The 20,582-nt window shown below is 47.0% G+C and overlaps 1 protein-coding gene across 4 annotated transcripts in view; it reads right to left on the bottom strand.

Annotated features, from left to right (window-relative positions):
* Nucleotides 1-20,582, bottom strand: part of LOC111979020 (zinc finger protein 521-like) — a 149,028-nt gene that overhangs the window by 59,049 nt on the left and 69,397 nt on the right. For 3 of the 4 annotated variants that reach the window (XM_024009301.2, XM_024009298.2, XM_024009299.2), the window contains 2 exon segments: nucleotides 13,742-13,826; nucleotides 14,271-17,836. In XM_024009301.2, the coding sequence (XP_023865069.1) occupies nucleotides 13,742-13,826; nucleotides 14,271-17,836 (3,651 nt within the window). 4 annotated transcript variants of the gene reach the window in all.

Genomic DNA, 20,582 nt, shown 5'->3' with positions numbered 1-20,582 from the left:
TCTTATATGGTAATGTCACACTGCCTGTTTTTGTCATATTTCATATTTTGTCAGAAATTAAACAAATCATTTCCACAAAAATGCAGTATTACTGCTCTACTGTTGGAAAGTGGGTGATAATAGTAACATGGAAATTCACTGTATAATTATGTGGAATAAATCTCTTAAGGGAAAACATAAATTTCCCCTCGTATCAGAATAACAGAGTTAGAATGAATATGTACGCCAGTATTGTATAAGAGGGAGATGTTTAAGAACTGTCTTAGTTATTATAATAACCACTTGGATTCATTATGACCTTAGAAATGTTTCAACCTATTATTTGGTTGATGTTTTTATTAATCACACAGTATACAGTATAAACGTACTATAAACACACTAACACAAATCCATAACTTCCACCAAATGTAGCCATACAGTAGGTTCGACTAACAACCAAACTGGTCACCTTAGGTGACCCTGAGAGCCCCTAGACAGGTGGGCGGTGGCCCCTGTGGCCCCAGTGCAGGGTCCATATTGGCAGCGACCCCTCTCCCCTCCACCGATGGGGAGCTCAGGCCATGATGAGCAGCTGGGTCACAAGCACTAAGCACATTAATATCTTCTTAATGATAATAATCATTATGGCATAAGCACCTTCCTCAAAGTGGGCCGGCTTGTGGGAAGTGCCAGGTTAGCATCATTGTCGTTGTTAAGGTAAAAAAACTGAGATTAAATGACTCTTTTAATGGGCACTATCTCTCACAGCACAGCCACCATGATAATGACTAAAGTGATGAGATTTTTTCCAAAAACATAGTCCCTGCAACTGTAACATCTATCAAAACACTTGACACCTATGATCAATATTTAATCACTGTATACGCACWAAAGACACACGGAATATATTACAACAGCAGTCCCAACCAACAACAGCCTACAGTTTGTCTACCAACTAGAATAACACATTTTCTCTCACAATCCTTTCATTTCAATGTTGTTTATTTACTCTATACTGGACTCTCTACTTTGTGGCACCACTTAACCACAGTATCGTCTTCCAGAGTTTCCCAATCCATGAAGCTACTACATCCTCACAGTGTTTCCCATGTACCCTCCATCCACCTCATTTAATATAACTGTCATTGTTCACCTTCTGTATCATAGACTATTATCTGTCTCATCCACGTTCATTATTGAAGCTAATGATCTGTTGTCCTCTCTGCTCCCCATTTGAAGGAGGACTACATTAAAAGTAACTTACTAACTTAATTAGTAATTATAAATGTTAAAGATTAATCAGAGCTAGAGTGGCTTAAGGTTGGCATCTCCAGGCGCTGATGGGACAAATGGAAAGACAAAAGGAATTAACAGAGAAGAACATCTCTGAACATTCTACCACTAATGTCTYACTAACTAATGCCCGGCCTTGCTCTAGGTGGATTTTTATTTTATTTTTACGTGTCAATAACAAATGTCTATGTCTGAGTCGACTATATTGTGTTTTTATAATCATATAAATTAATATAAAGATAAATGTGTCAATAAAAATTTCAAAGGCAACAAAAACAATTCCTGATCAACTATATTATATTTTTTAACAAAATATTTAACAAAACCATAAATCTAAGCTCATGAACCAAAAAGCACTGAATCTTGCACAGAATTTGCCTTTACTTTACTGTTGATAAGGCAAAATCACTATACTGTATGCTCTTGCTGTCTTGCATTACAAGATGAGCACATCTATTGTGGCGGGGATAATGTAACAGAATTCAACGTGTAAATAATGGATAATCAACGAGGGGCTATGCGTTCTATGGAAAAGAACGAATGACGTGGAAGGTGTGTTCCACGTGGAGTGGAACTAACCTTCAACAGAGTTGCATTATCCCTTTTATACCATGGCTATAATTTAACACATTTGCAGGTAGAAATGTGTTAATTTGCAGGTAGAAATGTGTTAATTTGCAGGTAGAAATGTGTTAATTTGCAGGTAGAAATGTGTTCAACATCCACTGAAGTAGGAAGAAAGTTTACTAGATAGCCAAAGTAGTTGCCTTGGTAACCAAACAGACTTGCTAGTTTAGTTAACCAAACCACCAGTCCTAGCTTGCAATTATACAATGCAAATAATATTTTCAATTCGACTTTTGCTTTCAAAAGCAGCTCAAACATAGAACATGTAAGAATTAACTATTGCCATTGAATTATACTGTGCTGATATACTGTGCATTAAACGGAAACAATGCATGCTCTAGAATGCCCTTCAAGCCAATTAGAAATGAGATTTCAACAATTCCATGCAGATGATYAATGCAGTACACATATTATCCTCATAACAAAACTGAAACTGAAATGGATCCTCTAAATTAAAACCATGATACAGACTAAATCTGCGCCACGCCGACACAATTCCTCCTCAGCAGAGTCGAGTATCTGTATTAGCAATGATATATCAACATGAATGTGTAATATGTAATGCAGCTTTCATCCTGGGAGTTCCTGTGTGAGTTCCATTAATGAGAAAGGAATCGCCCAGGACTATCTCCTCTCCCAGTGTTCCGGAGTGTGTTGACGATGGAGCCTGAGGGGGCTGCAGTCACAGAACGGAACAGGGGAAACAAGGAGGAACTTTCTAAGATGAGGAGCTGAGGAGGGGAAGAGTTGGAGAGAAAAAGTGCAGATCTGTTTCCTCCTCATCTACAACGCTAAGAGATCAGGTAAGGAGAGTCCACTGTAAGAAATTGCACACTCACCTTTTTATTGCATCTAAGGGAAACTTCCGGCGCCGATAGAGATGGCAGCCTCGCTTTCGCGTTCCTTGGAAAATATGCAGTATTTGTTTTTTTACGTGTTATTTCTTACAGCGTACCCGGGTAATCTTAGGTTTCATTACATAACGTCGGGAGGAACTACTGAATATACGATTAACGTCAACTCACCACGTTCCTACAGGAATATGACTTTCCGAAACGGATCCAGTGTTTTGCCTTCAACACAATACAATGGATCTGATCCAGCCGGCGACCCTGGGCGACGCCGAAAAAGGGGAAAACGTGGCGGTCTCGTGGTCAGGCTCGGAGACGGGCACATCGCGCTCCACTCCCTAGCATACTACTCGCCAATGTCCAGTCTCTTGACAATAAGGTTGATGAAATCCGAGCACGGGTAGCATTCCAGAGAGACATCAGGATTGCAACGTGCTCTGCTTCACGGAAAACATGGCTAACTCAAGGGACGCTAACGGAGTCGGTGCAGCAGCTGGTTCCCATGCATCGCGCGACAGAAACAAACATCTTTCCGGTAAGAAGAGGGCGGGGGGGTATGCCTTATGATTAACGAGAATGGTGTGACCATCATAATAACACACAAGAACTCAATCTTCTGTTCACCTGATCTAGAATCTCACAATCAAATGTCGACCGCATATCTACCAAGGGAATTCTCGTCAATCATAATCACAAGCCGTATACATTCCCCCCAAGCAGACACATCGATGGCCCGAACGAACTTTATCTGACTCTTTGTAAACTGGAAACCACAACACCCTGAGGCTGCATTCATCGTAGCTGGGGATTTTAACAAGGCTAATCTAAAACAAAACTCCCTAAATTCTATCGCAGATCAGATTGTGCTACCAGGGCTGGAAAAACACTGGACCATTGCTACATTAATTTCCGCACGCTTACAAGGCCCTCCCCCGCCCCCCTTTCGGAAAGCTGACACGACTCCATTTTGTTGATTCCGCCTACAACAGAAACTCAAACAACAAGCTCCGCGCTCAGGTCTGTCAAGCTGGTCCGACCAATCTGAATCCACGCTTCAAGACTGCTTCGATCACGCGATTGGAATATGTTCCGCATCGCGTCCAACAACAATATTGACGAATATGCTGATTCGGTGAGCGAGTTCATTAGGAAGTGCATTGACGATGGCGTACCCACAGCAACGATAAAACATTCCAAACCAGAAACCGTGGATTGACGGCAGATTCGCGTGAAACTGAAAGCGCGAACCACTGCTTTTAACCAGGGCAAGGTGACCGGAAGCATGACCGAATACAAACGTGTAGCTATTCTCTCCGCAAGGCAATCAAACAGGCTAAGTCTCAGTACAGAGACAAAATCGATTCGAAATTCAACAGCTCAGACACAAGAGGTATGTGGCAGGGTCTACAGTCAATCAGGATTACAAAAAGAAACCAGCCCCGTCGAGGACCAGGATGTCTTGCTCCCAGACAGGCTAAACAACTTTTTTGCCCGCTTTGAGGACAACACAGTGCCACTGACACGGCCCCCTACCAAAACCGGCGGCTCTCCTTCACTGCAGCCGAGGTGAGTAAAACATTTAAACGTGTTAACCTCGCAAGGCTGCAGGCCCAGACGCATCCCAGCCGCGTCCTCAGAGCATGCGCAGACCAGCTTGGCTGGTGTGTTTACGGACATATTCAATCAATCCTTATACCAGTCTGCTGTTCCACATGCTTCAAGAGGCCACATTGTTCCTGTTCCCAAGAAAGCTAAGGTAACTGAGCTAAACGACTATCGCCCGTAGCACTCACTTCCGTCATCATGAAGTGCTTTGAGAGACTAGTCAAGGACCATATCACTCCACCCTACCGGACACCCTAGACCACTCAATTTGGCTTACGACCAATAGGTCCACAGACGACGCAATCGCAACCACACTGCACACTGCCCTAACCCATCTGGACAAGAGGAATACCCATGTGAGAATGCTTTCATCGATTACAGCTCAGCATTTAACACCATAGTACCCTCCAAACTCGTCATCAAGCTCGAGACCCTGGGTCTCGACCCCGCCTGTGCAACTGGGTCTGGACTTCCTGACGGCCGCCCCCAGGTGGTGAGGGTAGGTAACAAATCTCCCCCGCTGATCCTCAACACTGGGGCCCCACAAGGGTGCGTTCTGAGCCTCTCCTGTACTCCCTGTTCACCACGACTGCGGTGGCCATGCACGCTCCAACTCGATCATCAAGTTTGCGGATGACACTACAGTGGTAGGCTTGATCACCAACAACGACGAGACGGCCTACAGGGAGGAGGTGAGGGCCCTCGGAGTGTGGTGTCAGGAAAATAACCTCATACTCAACGTCAACAAAACAAAGGAGATGATTGTGGACTTCAGGAAACAGCAGAGGAGCACCCCCCTATCCACATCGACGGTCAGTAGTGGAGAAGGTGGAAAGTTTAAGTTCCTCGGTGTACACATCACGGACAAACTGAATTGGTCACCCACACAGACAGCGTTGTGAAGAAGGCGCAGCAGCGCCTCTTCAACCTCAGGAGGCTGAAGAAATTCGGCTTGTCACAAAAGCACTCACAAACGTTCTACAGATGCACAATCGAGGGCATCCTGTCGGGCTGTATCACCGCTGGTACGGCAATGCTCGCCCACAACGTAAGGCTCTCCAGAGGGTAGTGAGGTCTGCAGAACGCATCACCAGGGGCAAACTACCTGCCCTCCAGGACACCTACACCACCCGATGTCACCAGGAAGGCCATAAAGATCATCAAGGACAACAACCACCCAGCCACTGCCTGTTCACCCGCATCATCCAGAAGGCGAGGTCAGTACAGGTGCATCAAAGCAGGGACCGAGAGACTGAAAAACAGCTCTATCTCAAGGCCATCAGACTGTTAAACAGCCACCACTAACATTTAGCGGCCGCTGCCAACATACTGACTCAACTCCAGCCACTTTAAAAATGGGAATTGATGGAAATTATGTAAAAATGTACCACTAGCCCTTTAAGCAATGCCACTTAATACAATGTTTACATACCCTACATTACCCATCTCATATGTAATACTGTACTCTATATCATCTACTGCATCTCCATCTTTATGCAATACATGTACACTAGCCACCTTTAAACTATGCCACTTTATGTTTACATACCTACAGACTCATTCTCATATGTATATACCGTACTCTATACCATCTACTGCATCTGCCATGCCGTTCTGTACCACCACTCATCCATATATTTATGTACATATTCTTTATCCCTTCACACTTGTGGTGTGTGTGTAAGGTAGTAGCGTGGAATTGTTAGGTTAGATTACTGTTGGTATTACTGCATTGGTCGGAACTAGAAGCACAAGCATTTCGCTACACTCGCATTAACATCTGCTAACCATGTGTATGTGACTAATAAAAGTTGATTTGATTTGATTGACATGGCAATTGTTTGTAGCTGTAGCATAATTCTGAGTATAGTAAACAAGCCAAAGAAAACATTTCACCCAGGCAAACAACAGGAATACCACACGGTACCAAATTAAATGAAAGTCAAAATGACAAAGACTCTGAAACTGGGGGTAAGAATCTACAGGACATTTCCTCTCTAATGATTGGTGTCCGTTTTCATGTGTCTGACTGTCTCCTTGACAGGAGAAATGGCGATGCTTTCACTGCATGGTTGCAGGCAGGGCTGCTTTCACACGGGAACACATGAGGGGGTTAGGGGGGGGGGGGGGGGGGGGCAGGGGGCTGCCTGTGGCCCGCAGCACCTGAAACTATTAGAGAGCGCTATTGGAACATTCCACGGGTCCTTCACTCCGCTCCACGTTGGCCAGAGGCATCATAAAGGTCTTCACTGAGAGGGTCGCTCCCTAGACTAGATGCACAGTTTGTTTCGTCCACAGACCCAGTGTACTGTACAGGGTGAGGCAAGGAGAAACAACACAACCACCAATGCCTAGAACGAAGGATGACGCTGTGAAAACTGCTATTCATATGGGGCTGTTGTTGTACAAGTCAGGAAGTACAGCATGGCAAAGGTATATGTTACTACTACAGTAGTGTAGGGGCAGTATAAAGATGTGAAGAGCTCTTCTGAATGGCAACAATACAAATGTAATATGACACCCTCTCTCCTCTGACAAGTGACCACAACATGAAAACGGAGGTCTTTATCAAATAGACCTAAAATGTCAAGAATGACTATAATCTAACAACACACTGCAACAGATCATGTTTGTGTTCAATACTTTGCCATCTGGACTCATAACAGCCAGAGCCAATAGTGCACTCACACTAAAAAACAAACAGACATAAACACACAGAACCCAGTGCCAACTATACGGCGCTAGCTAGCTCTATGTACACACAACTGTCCCTGCACTGTCCCTGTGTTTAGCTGCAGCATAAGGTCCATCTCTGTGCTCTGCGTTGGCTGGCTCTCTGTCCGTCCAGGCCTCAGTGTTATGCTCGGTGGGTTTAGCTCGATGTGTCTGTGGCCTCTCCTCTGGCCGCCCGTGTCCATTTGCTCTGCGGGTATGGCAGGCCCGAGCTGACAGATGGCAGCCCCTCTCCTCCACTCCCGTTCTGCTCCCGCTCCGGAGTAACACAGTAACTGGTTTTTCCTCCGACGTTGACCTTGCCACAGCCAGCCACGAGTCCAGGCTTGCACTCCGCCTGTCGAACAGGAGGGTAATGAAGTCCAGTGCCGCTCACATGATTATTAAGGCTTTGACGCTGGGGGGCCTTTTGAGGGGCTCACGCTCTACCCCCTCCCCTCTCCTCCCATGTCTGTCGTTCACACACCAAGCGTTGATGAGAACAGTCAATCGTTACACAGCACTTTGGAAACACCAATTGTGCGCCATAAACAGTGTTTCAAAACTTTGTGGATTCATTGGGTATATCTTTGGCTGTTTGTTGTTAGTTCATAGCCACATAACTTGCTTGTGATATGGCTTTACCACTGGAATGTTTTCTCTGTAATGCTTTCCAGCTAAAATGTTATCTTACTTCTCAACTGGATGTACTACTGCATATTCTCCCAGCTGACACCAACAGGGAAGGAGTTCATAGATAATCCAGATATAGATAGATCAGTGACTCTACCATTGGTGGTGACAACCTCTAAAGCCAAAGTCAGTCTACCACAACACAATGTTGGCCCTGTAATTCTCCCCATGCAGGCCGGAGGGAGGCATCTCTCTCCAGGCACGCTTAGAGTCTGGGTCACACTATGTGACGCCGGTCTGGGATTTGAGAGGTGTGGGTTGCACCGTTGACCTTTACGAAGGCAGAGCTGTGTTTGCACTGCTCCCATAAGCCCCCTCCCCGTCTGACTGCTTAGCAACCCTCTCGGACCGGGGCAGGCCGTGCTGCGCATGCTCTGATGGCCTCGGTGACATCTCGGAACCTCCAGGGAGGGACAGGACTGGAGAGGTTAATTCCGATCATCCAGTATTTATAGGGCACTTCAGAACAAGGGTTGGCATTAACACTCTAAAGGAGACATCCCTCCTGTATATTAATAAAACATAGAGAAGCCAGGATTGGAAAACAGGAAGAAAGAGCTTTCTACCTCGAGCTCATTCCAGGTCGGCAGAGCAACCATGTTACGTGGTAGCTGGGCTAGAGCTACAAGAGCCAAATTCTTCATTAGGTTTTTAATTATAAGATAATGCTATTCTGAGGTTAGATTTCAAAATATCAAAAAGCAAAGGTTGAGAAAATGGTATGCTGTGTGTAGGTGATAACAATGAGATAGAGTACTGCAACCATATCTCCTCAAAAGGATTTGCCAAAATAAAATCACCATGGTGACCTGACATCTGCCTACCAATCATCTGCCTACCAGTCCAGACATTGTTTGCTCAAAGCTTGTGCAAACAAACCGTATGAACTGTGGGAGCATCACATATTTTCTCACATGTTGGCCTAGTCTGTGAGGTGTGGGGAAATGTCAAGAAAATCTATTGATAAGGACCACATCAGACTGAGCTTGTCTGGCCTAGGAACAGATCATCCCAACGGTGATGTCAAGAACCCCTGCTTTACAACAAACATACCTTTCCATGAATAGTACCTTTACCGCAATGCCGTAAAAGTTTTTAATGCAGACAGTCTCTCAGTTGAAGGAGTCATTTGTAACTATTTTTTACAAGGAAGTAGCTAGAATCCATGAGGTAAAAACTGTGCAATTGAATGTGTTGAAACTAAAGATACTGTAGGCAGTATCTTTGCAGCCTGTTTCACTATGCTACTRGTGGACGCCACATTAGTTAGGCAGAGAGGTAGAATGTAACGGGAAGGAAGGTGCGCTTAATTGCATATTAGCAGCAGCACACTCGGCTGCACGGGAGGTGACTGTGCTAACGAACGGAGAGGCGTTATTATTAATCACCAATTAATAAAAAGCAGGCTAGGAAATCACACTCTGTCTACTCTGTATACAGTACGCATGGCTTCCTTTTGTTTCCAGTGGCTGGTCTGGGCTGGTCGGAGCGGGGCTGGTCTGTTCTCTTATTTATTTCATAACATTGATCCAGTTCCTGTTGCTGTGGTGTGTTGTGTTTACTATTGGGTTTAGGAGTCTGATCCAGCCCCCTAGGAGTGAAATGAGAAGCTCGTTCCACTATGTTTGTTAACAGACTAAATGTGTATATGCCTTATGAATGACTTTCATTTACTGAAGAGCACAGGTAGGCTATATCTTATTGTTATGCTGTCTCGTGGTAATAACAAGCAAATCAAAAGAGGATTTCAGGGCAGGACATTTGGGGGGAGAAAACAACACTAAAACCATCACATTTCTTTACGCACCATGAAAAGAAATGTCCTTTAATGGAGTAGCGAGTGAGTGAGTGTGTTGCCACCAGTGAAGAAGAGACAGTGACAGAGATGGCATAATCAACACACCATTGCCCAAGCTGCTCCAGGGACCCAAAACAAGGAGGATATGTGTCAGGGGTAATTTGCAGCCCTTTAGAATGCAACAAAACAAGCATTTTAGCCTCAAATACTGCTATACTTCCCTGCTTACTCTATCATCACTAAAAGCCAAACACAGTACGGGTTGCCAGATTGGCGGATGGAACGAAAAAAGAAACAAGCTTTTTAACTCTAAAATACAGCTATANCTATCATCACTAAAAGCCAAACACAGTACGGGTTGCCAGATTGGCGGATGGAACGAAAAAAGAAACAAGCTTTTTAACTCTAAAATACAGCTATACTTCCCTGCTTACTCTATCATCACTAAAGGCCAAACACAGTACGGGTTGCCAGATTGGTGGATGGAACAAAAAAAGAAACAAGTTTTTAACGCTAAAATACAGCTATACTTCCCTGCTTACCCTATCATCACTAAAAGCCAAACACAGTACGGGTTGCCAGATTGGTGGTTAGTATGAAAAACGGAGTCAGGGAGAGTCAGGGACGGAGAGATAACAGAGAGAGGTAGAAACTGTAGGAGGGCTAGAGACCTCATGCTCCTCACCCTCCTCTCTCCAGCTCTGTAACGGCCCACTGTGCCTGCTTCACACTGAGCGGCCAGCTGTACAGCAAATGTGCCTTTCCCTCTCCCCCCTCTCCCCGTCCCCCACCCCCCTCTGCCCAGGCTGACCAGGCCACCGGCTTCGCTCTGTGAGAGGGAGAAGGCTCCTCCCTGACTTGGCTGCAGGCTCAGCGTTGTCCTGTCACCAGCCCAAAAAKCGGTAGAGGTGACCCCAAAACCACTTTCTGGAATGTGCTGCCCAGGGTTTGTTTGTTTATGATTGTCCTTCTGAGCCTTGCCACCTTGGCTGGTAGCCACTTGGGCTGCCAGTGTAAAAAGAAAGGATCAAAACGTGAAAATGGGGACCCTTTTTCACCTTTTAAGCACATGCTCAGTGCCCATGCTTTACACGTGTCATGTGTCACTGAAATCCACACAGTGCTATTTGGAAGTGCGTAAATGGGCTAAAAGTCCCCCCATGATTTTCCAAATGTCAGAGTTCACAAGGGAGGTTAAAGTGAAGCTCTGGAGAGGTGATGGCCTGCTGGTTAAAACCCAACAGGCTTAAGACATATGAAAGACCTTCAAAGCAACAGTTCAAACAACAATATAAGTGGAAAATAAATGTCAGTAGAGAGTTTGTTTTCATTCAACTTAAACAGATGATATGACTGCACACACCGTTATTTTGTCTGTGTGGAAGATGTGGAATGCCTTATCAGCATCCTACACAAAAGATACAAATGAGGGATTTGTGGGTTGATGACCACAACAGCTGAAAGCAGTATAAATGTGTTTGTCTCTGGAGATGAATCGGACACCCTCCTTGTAAGTGCGCCATGCCAAAAAAAACTCTAAACTAAAGAGTGGCCAGCTGTCTTCTGCGCTGCTTTAAATTGCTCCTTGGATGGTGGCATATCATTTTTTCTCCATAGGAGTATCACACCAGGTCCCCAAACAAGCGACCGCTGTACAGCAAATGTTTACTGATCATCTGGGCCCACAGGCTGCGCCTCCATCTTAAGACCTGGGGCTGTTTCCAGGACTTGGCCAGGAGCTGTCTAGCCTGGTTAAACCAGCTGAATGTGGCATTCACATGGGGACAATGTTCATTCTGGTTAGCCAGGCTAGGGCTTCTCTGCGTGTACGTGCACACACTCCTCTACGCCATTACGGTTCACTCCCCACTTCCTTTTCCCCGATCTTCATGCTAAATGTTGAGTACAACGCCACAGAGGCTGTGGCTTTCTGTCCTGTGGATAGAGGTTGCGTCTGTCAATCCGGTATATACCCATTGCGGACCAAATGTGCCTGGCAAGATGTAAACGAGGAGGCATAGCTGCTACCACTTTGGTCAGGATGGGAGAGAGAGGAGCTAGCGTTTGGAGTTAGGAGGGGGAGGAGGAAGCCTGATTTTGGTTAGGATGGGGGGGAGAGGGAAAGGTAGCTTTTTGGTTAGGATAGGGGGAGGGAAAGCTAGCTTTTTGGTTAGCGATGGGGAGAGAGGGGAAGGAGGAGAGGAAGGACGGGAGCAGAGTGCACTGGTTACTTTCGGAGACTATTGTATTACAAGATAGACCAGTGAGATTGTCTGTCTCGCGGTGAGACATTCTGGGTGCCTGGTTATATTCTAATACACTTAGCGATAGATGGTAGATGTCAGCCATACAACTATATATAGAGTTATCAGTTGTGAAGCGCACCAGTTCGAACGGGCAGGTGGAGCGGGCATGGGTTGGAAACAGCAACCCCTAGCTGCAATCCCGCGACTGCTCATACCTAGGCTCACTAACCTGCAATCCAGCTGACGACTGAACCCCCCTAGACCCCCGTTTCCCCTCTCTTGTGCAGATGGCCATTAAAGMGAGAAAGTGTCCCTTTTTCAGGGAGAGAGAAAGAAGGTATTTAGAGTTTTTTTCTAAATGAGGAAGGTGGGGTTTTCGGGGTTTTTTGGGGCCAAATTGGCTTTGTGGTAATAACAGCCTGCTCCGGGTTTAACCCTCCCATTGTTGGATAGGGAGAGCAGAGAGAGACATTCCTCAGCATATACAACCAACCAAGGTCACCTCCGAACAATGTTGGTGTAATAACATAAGTTAAGGCAATTACTAAGCATTTATTGTTATATCTATTTCAATTTGATCTATTTGAAGTGTATCATTTTTTCATACATTCCATAAATCAACATTTTATTTTGATCCATCGCACATTGGTATTTATTCTGAATAGAGTCAGAAAAGTAGGACATCCTTCAATAAACCAATCGTCCATCCATTCTTTTTCTGAAACTGTTTGGATTCTAACATTATGGGGGAATAGTATGTGTGGCTGAAAGACATAAAGTAACCAGTAGGGGGGTTGTTTTGTACCAAAACAGCGTGCACCATGCCAGCCTCTGATAGAGAAAGGACTAGTGCTAGCATGGTGTTGCATTAGGCACCCCCAGTAGCGTAGAGAGAGCAGATCAGATGAATACAAACCAACCACACATTTATACACTTTCAGTCACAGACAAACACACGCACATGCACACACACACACACAGCACAAAATCAAAATCACAAATCACATGCCTGTGATTGTTTATGCACAAACAGTGTGTTCCTGATAGAATTGCCCACCGGTCCTTATAGAATTGCCCACCGTGTTTAAATTCACCTGCGCCTAGGAGCGCATCCCAAACAGAGAGGCGGGTTGGTTCCAGATCAATGAGTCTCTCTCCCACTGAAGACAACAGATAATGCAGTGTAATGAAAGAGCCGCCAAACGAGATGAATAAATGAATGAATAAAGGAAGGTGAGACTGGAATTCAGACGCCTACTTAATTCAGGCAAGAAAGAAAGAAGCCTGGGTTTTGAATTGTGTGTTCTCTGCTAATTATTCTACCTGCATACAAATGAACGCCAAAAGTAAAGACGTTTGAGAATTATAGAACAGAAGAGTGTACTCTTTGTCAAGCTTTCAGAATAATAATGTGTTGAATAACATTTGATTCAAGTGTATCTAGAATCTTGTCTGATGAACTTAGTCTACATGCATGAAATTGTGCTACATTGTGGTTTTTATACATTTCATACAGGATCAGGCATTTCAGCACTGACAGACCAAAATGTCTGAAAATCAAGGGCAGGCACACACATCATGTTCATGCTTGTGTTTCACAGAGGCTACCATCATCAGTTCACAAGGTATCAAAATAGAGGATTGAATATTATATAGTTATGCTAACAGTACTTATTTGTACTACAACAAAGGGTGTATTTAGTACTATACTAAAGGGAGAATGTGAAAGATGTAAAGCCACGTGTAATAATATGCTCTGGATAAGAACGTCTGCTAAATGACCAAAATGTAATATAAATGTAATATCTTGGGGAAATATGTTGAATAGTTAAACAACATATTGAACAGATATTCCTTTGTTTGACTACTTGAGACAGTTCCTAAAAAAAGTGACCATAAACATAGAGAGAAAATAAGAACTGAGTAACCTCTCTTACCTAGCATGTGGTTGGCCACGTGGACCTGAATGTCCCATTCGCTGTAGAAGACCATCTGACACTTGATGCACTGGTAGGTCTTCTTCTAAGCAAGAAACCAAGAGAAAAGGACAACCCAAGGACACATGGTTTTAGAGTACATCAATTTCACATTCTTACTGAGCACTCTGAGGACTTACTGAGCACTCTGAGGACTTACTGAGCACTCTGAGGACTTACTGAGCACTCTGAGGACTTACTGAGCACTCTGAGGACTTACTGAGCACTTCTTTGGCTAGAGATCCTATAACTAATGTGTGTGGTTAATCAACAAGCTGACTGGACAACCCAAAAACTTGGATACTCTTCTAATTTGGCCATTTTCCAACACATTAGTTAAATAATATATGGGTTTCCCAGACACATGTTAAGCCTAGTCCTGGACTAAAAGGCATCGTCAATTAAGAATCTCCATTGAAATAGCTTTATAGTCTAGGACTAGGCTTAATCTCTGTCCGGGAAACTGGCTCATTGTGTTAAGTTCTCTCACCTCCTCAGTCTGTGAGGGGCTGGCCCTGGGCATGGGGGAGACTTGTGGGGTCCTGAGATGCCCGCTGTTGCTGTCCCCTCCCTGCTCCCTGTGCACTGTCTGGACGTGGTTCTGCAGCTCAGCCTCCGACTCAAACTTCACGTTGCAGCTGGTGCACCGCGTCTTGGTGGCGGTCGAGGAGATAGAGGAGGAGGGCGATGACGATGAATGGGGCGGCTTGCCTTTCCCCTCTCTGGGGCTGAGTCTCTCCGTCTGAGCAGTCCATGCTGTTACAGGCATGGCTGGGGTCGTGGCTCCTCCCCCTCCCTGCTGCTGCTGCCTGCCTCCATTCATCACCGTGGGGCTGGAGCTCTTTGAGCCGGCGGCGCTGACACATGCGGCACACAGCCCGTAAGGCAGCCCGTTGATGTCCAGCTTCACCAGGTCAGATTTGGAGCGGAACTCCTTCAGGCACGAGGCACACTTGAAGAGTTTCTGGTTGGCCTGGTGGTGTTGTTGGTGGTGATGCTGGTTGTGGTGGTGGGAGGCGAGATTGGTGGTGCGGCCAATGGGGTGGTTGGTGGACATGGTGCCTGTCTTCTGCATGTGGAAGGTGCCGTGGATCTTGAGCTCCAGGGTGGAGGTGACGGTCTGCATGCATACCACACAGCGGAAGCCCGTCAGGGAGTTCCGCAGGTCGGGGTGCATCTGGCAGTGCTCCATGAAGTCCTCCTCGCTCTGCAGGGGCATCTTGCATATGCGGCAACTGCCCGTGTCTAGGCTCTTGCTGTGGGTGACCTTGTGCTCGGTCAGTGTGAGCAGCGAGGGGAAACGCTCTCCGCAGATGGGACACATGTAGTGCTTAACGGGGCCCAGGTGGGTCTGCATGTGTTCCCTCAGACCTGCCTCTGAAAAGAAAGTGCGCTGGCAGACGTTACACTTGTGGGTACCCTTGATCATGTCCGACTTCCTCTTCGCCATGGCGCTCTCGCCCGGGCGGATGTTGTGGTCTCGGAACTGGTGGTTGGTGAGGAGTGAGTCCATGGTGTATGACGCCCCGCAGATGTCACACCCAAACAAGGGGTCAGCGGTGTCCACTTCCTCCTCACTCCCATCGTGGTTGTTTGGGGACTCCAACACGCCTCCTGATCCTGCCGCTCCTGCACCATGGCTGTTGGACAGGAGACCCTGTAGCTCTGCGTCATCCTTGGCCGCCGGGTGGTGGTCCGCTCCTCCGGTGGTGGATCCATTCGCACCACAGTTCTGGGCCTTGCCCTCGAACACACAGTGCTTTTCCCTCAGGTGCTTTTCCAGAAGTACGATGGCGTGGAAGGCCTTGCTGCAGAAGCGACAGTTATACTTCTTGCTGTGGGTGGTGATGTGGCACTGCAGCTCCACCTCCGTGCCGAAGGACTCCCCGCAGAAGATGCAGCGGTGGGCCCGGCCCTGGTTCTCCAGGTGGCTGTGCTTGACATGCAGCTGCAGGTCGGCCTCGTGCCTGAAGTCCCAGTTYCAMGAGGTYCAGCGGTACACCTTRTTCTCYTTGCTGTGCTTGACGGCCAGGTGGAGCTGYGTGGACACCTTGGAGTCAAACACTTCCTGGCAGAGYGTGCAGCGGAAGAACACGAACGTGTGCATTTCCAGCAGGTGTTTCTGCAGGTCGTCCACTGAGGTGAACTGCTTGTCGCAGCTCTCYCAGATGTAGTAGGTAGAGGTGATGGTYAAGTGGACCGTCACATGCTTCAGCAGGGACTCCTGGTTGGGGAAGTCCTTGRTGCACTGGGGGCAGMTGAGRTGGGGCTGRATCCCYTCCAGGTGAGTRTTCAGGTGGGTCTGGAACAGGTCCAGGCTGGTGTACTTGGCCCCACACTGGTTGCAGATGAACTCGCTAYTGCCACGATTGCRYCGAGAGGAGGAACCATGAAGGAAAGWTTGATCAATCGATATGGGTGAGGAAGGGCTGAGGGTCCGCAGAGACTTCTTRCCATTGTTGATGTAGTTCAGCGCCAGKGGAATGTTCTTGTGGTTTTCTTTGATGTGCTTGTTCAGCTTCAGAACYCTGTTGAAGATMGGCGAGTTGGTGCAGTAGGAGCAGGAGTACACCTCCACYARGGGCTCCTTYGYYGTCACCMCRAGGGGGGAGTCGAAACGCAGGCTGCCRSCSTCACAGTGGGTCTGACGGACGTGCTCCTCCAGSGTGGCRTCYGTCAGGAACCCCATYAAGCACTGGGGACAGAAGAAGGCYTTYCTCTCCTTGGCCACGGGGCTGGGGAAGCRYTGGGAGCAGCGGATGTGTTCTTGAAGAGCGTTGAGGTRYCTRAYKACCTCYGTGCAGAAYTTACACTGYAGCAYGGRGTCYGGCAGGCTGSCCASCAGGGRGYCATGGTCCTCGGCYTTGTGCACCTGCTTRAGGTGCTCGRTCAGGTTGAACAGGGAGGGKAGCAKCTCRAGGCAGAACTGACAGGTGTGTGCCTGCTCYGGTTTGTCAAGGTGCATGGTCCGCAGGTGTATCTGAAGRACGGCKAGGCTAMWGAACACCTGCTTGTTGCAGTAGATGCAGCTGTAGGAGATCTTGGGCTGCTTGGAGGAGCGTCCCCCGACGTCATGTGAGGTGTGCTGGGCAGCCCTCTTCCTCCTCCCCCGGGTCTTGGGRARYGGCGGGGCMGCCTCCACCATGGTGGAGCTGTCGACGGAGAGGTTGGAGTCRGGGGTGGTGCTGGAGACYGAGGTGTAGCCCACAGTGAGCAGGGAWGGGCTGTTGCTGTGGTTACTGGARTCAGGGAGRTGGTGGARGTCCATGTGGGCATASAGGTCCTCCACYGAGAGGAAGTGCTCGGAGCAGACGGCGCAGRWGTGACCTTTGCGGTCGRGGCTGTGGGCCTGGTCAATGTGMGTCAGCAGGACYCCCTCYTCGCTGAAMGGCTCGTGGCAYTAGATGCACTGCAYGGCYCCACKCAGGCCCCCGTCCTCRGARGGAGAGCACTCWGGGTGGCACTCYGCGATGTGCCTRTGCAACTCCTCAGGGACYTCAAAYCCCTCCTCGCAGCGGCTGCARTTCCTRGTCTCCTTCAGCTTCCARTCCTCCRTGGAGAYMCCYCTGCCTGYCCCCCRGCRYCTYCRGTCTTTGCCCCGCTCGTGGACCTGCATGTGTCCYTGGAGGGAGCTGGAGGAGAGYAAGCCCCGGCGGCACACAGGGCACTTGTGGGGCTTGTTGGAGGCGTGGGTCTTCATATGGATCTTGAGGTGGTCGCTGCGTGAGAAGGCCGAGTCGCACTCGCCACAGTGGTACTTTTTGTCGCCGGTGTGCAGCTTGACGTGGCGGTCGCGGCTACGCTTGTGCTTGAACAGGCGGCTGCAGAAGGTGCAGCTGAAGGGGAGCTTGTCACCGTGGCTCTGCTCGTGGCGCTTCAGGAAGCTCAGACGGCTGAAGGACTTGTCGCAGAACTGGCACGGGTACGGCAGGCCGGGGCCCCCTTCATCCTCGCCAAAATCATAGTCTTCACAGTGGCCGGGGGAAGTCTGGTCTTTACTGGATGGAGATGATGCAGGCCAAGAACAGGACGGATCATCCTCGAGATCAACACCATCTGTACAGAGATACAGAGATACAAAGAGAGAGAGATAGAGAGAGAGAGATAGAGAGAGAGAGATAGAGAGACAGAGAGAGAGAGACAGAGAGCATAAGAGAGAGAGCATAAGAGATAGAAGAAGGCGAAAATGAGGAACAAGAGGGAGAGGGAGAAAGAGAGAAGGTGTTTTGTCAGATTTCATTAGGAAGTCATTTGTCTCAGCTCTGTTAAATAGTAAAGGTGGGCTGCTGTGGCATTAGTTAGTATGGTAATTGTAAGGTAGCTAAGTATGAATTTACATTCCTTTGTTACTTGGACATTTTTTCTCTTGCTACTGCATTATGCTTGCCTCTCAGAGGTAACAATTCCTCGCCTTATGAATTATCTAAAAACCTACACTTCAACCTGCTATTCAAAGTGTAATTACAGGTAAGGAAAGAAAAATGTAAATTATTTTACCACAATTAACCTTGTATGTGGCCATGTAATGGCTTAGCCCGCTGTGACTTAAAATCTCTCTGACATTTAATCCCCAACACAAGGCAATGGGGAGCTTCCAGAAGTAACCCCCACAGCAGGTAAATTAGACAATTTCTATTATTCTTAAAAAATTACCTGAATAGTTTAGAAGAAATAGACTTTAAAATGACCTTATGTCAAGGGAGAGAAGAAAACAAAAGTCCACATCTTAGAACATTTTAAGGGAGAATTTAAACAAATAAATGCACAGTAATTCAAACACACTGTCGACACATACGTAAGAATAGCACTCTCGTCACGACCGCAAACGAATGACTTTGTAAGGGAGAAGCGGTCTGTTCTGACAATTAGTCTATGGATATTAGATTATAGAATATTGGCTCAGCTGAGTGAACACTGGCTGAATGGAGCCATAAGGCAGCCGGTGCTTTAGGGGCACTGTGTAGGGTTAGGGTGAGGTCAGAGAGAGAGAGAGCGAGAGCGAGAGAGAGATGGGCGGAGCACGGGGAGGATAAATACTTCACCCAAGGACAAGCAGGTGCAGTGAAGTACGTGGCATCGTTTTTATCTTTCATTTACTGTCTCTTTATCACAATCGGTTATTCATTGACATTCCAATGGTGCGGAATACAGAACACAGTGTGATATAAAATGGAAAATGCAGAAAACCAGTTTCCAGCAGGTTCAAAAGGTGATGGACCACTTCTTCCCTCTGCCGAATTCTAAGTGCTGTGAACTTCCTTATTTAAATAAAACAACGTAATTCCAACCCCTTCGGAAAGAAAGCCAAAGTCAAAAGGCCAAAACTTGGAACGGGAAAAACAAGAGGAAACTGCACAGATTCATGGGATGGACAAAGGAAAAGCATAAAGCCCTGATCATTCCAGGATCCAACCTTCCCCTTCACCATGCTATCTTTTAGCTGACGAATAAGTCTTTCTCTCCCCCCCACCCCCACCCCCCTTCCCTCCCTCCCCTATTCTTTGTTTTTGCTGGGAGAGAGATCTGCCCTTGAGTCAGGATAACATGCCCCACTGAGTACTTACACCCGCATCAGGCCTTATCTTCAGGAACAGATGGGGCGGAGTTATTCCCCTGCCCCTCCAAACTGCTGAAAAGCAGCACATTGAGGACGGCCTGCCTACCTCCCACTCCGACCCCCTTCACCCCCTGTCCCTGCACACTGCCCACTTTGCACACAGCTCTGAGTCAACCAAGGAGCAGCAAACCAAACCTTGCCTGATTTATCTTCTTTCTTATGTAGTTCATCCATGTTGTTTTATTCTGCTTGTGAGGGAGATGGGTGAGTCAGTGGAATGCCTCCTCCACAACACACACCACCACACACCACACACACCACACACACACACCACACACACACACACACACACACACACACACACACACACACACACACACACACACACACACACACACACACACACACACACACACACACCACACACACACACACACACACTCTCCAGGTAGCAGTAGCACAGCAGAGCAGAGAGAAATGACCCTAACCAATGCCTTACAGTCAAACATGTTGGCTCGGAGACAACACCAAAACAAACAAACACATAGCCAGATACAGGAAATATATATTTCATTAAATCCTGCTTGTCTTAAATGATGATGGCACGGCCGGCAGACATTGCGATGCTGTCAAGGCTGCCTCCTCCGTTCTTTGTTTAGTTCATTTATACAATGTATATAATGTCTTTATTACACTGAGCTGCATACATTAGTCAACAGACATACCAAACAGCGGGGGAGCGGGAGTCATGAGTAATGTACACAAGGATTATACAAGTGGGTCATCATTTGAGTTGAACTGTCCAACGCCTAATTGAATTAACATTCTCATGGTGCATCATTGTTGATTAACACAAGTGAATTAATGATCTGTGTGTAGACATTACAGCTGTGTTGACATTGGACATGTGAGTACAGTATTGTTAATCGTACACGTGTTCTCCAATGTCTTCTGAATCATATCTACGCTGCTTTCTCTGTACTGTTCTTATTCTCACTAATGCGTTGTCTCGTTCTGAAAGGACGTTGGTGTACCATTCAAAAGGCCCACTGATATGGCTTTCGACAAACAGGTGGTTACTGACTCCTCGAAGCTAGTACTTTTGAGATAACTTGTGTTTACTACACAAAATATTTGACCATATCTCATAACGGAGGGTGGCCATCATATATCACCATGGTGCTTGAGGTCAACAGCTCAGGTAACACACACACGACCGTCAAGACAAGTGTGTGAACAACGGCA

The sequence above is a fragment of the Salvelinus sp. IW2-2015 genome, linkage group LG19 (assembly GCF_002910315.2).
Source record: "Salvelinus sp. IW2-2015 linkage group LG19, ASM291031v2, whole genome shotgun sequence".
NCBI classification, from domain to species: Eukaryota; Metazoa; Chordata; class Actinopteri; order Salmoniformes; family Salmonidae; genus Salvelinus; species Salvelinus sp. IW2-2015.
This window is presented reverse-complemented; position numbering and strand designations above follow the sequence as displayed.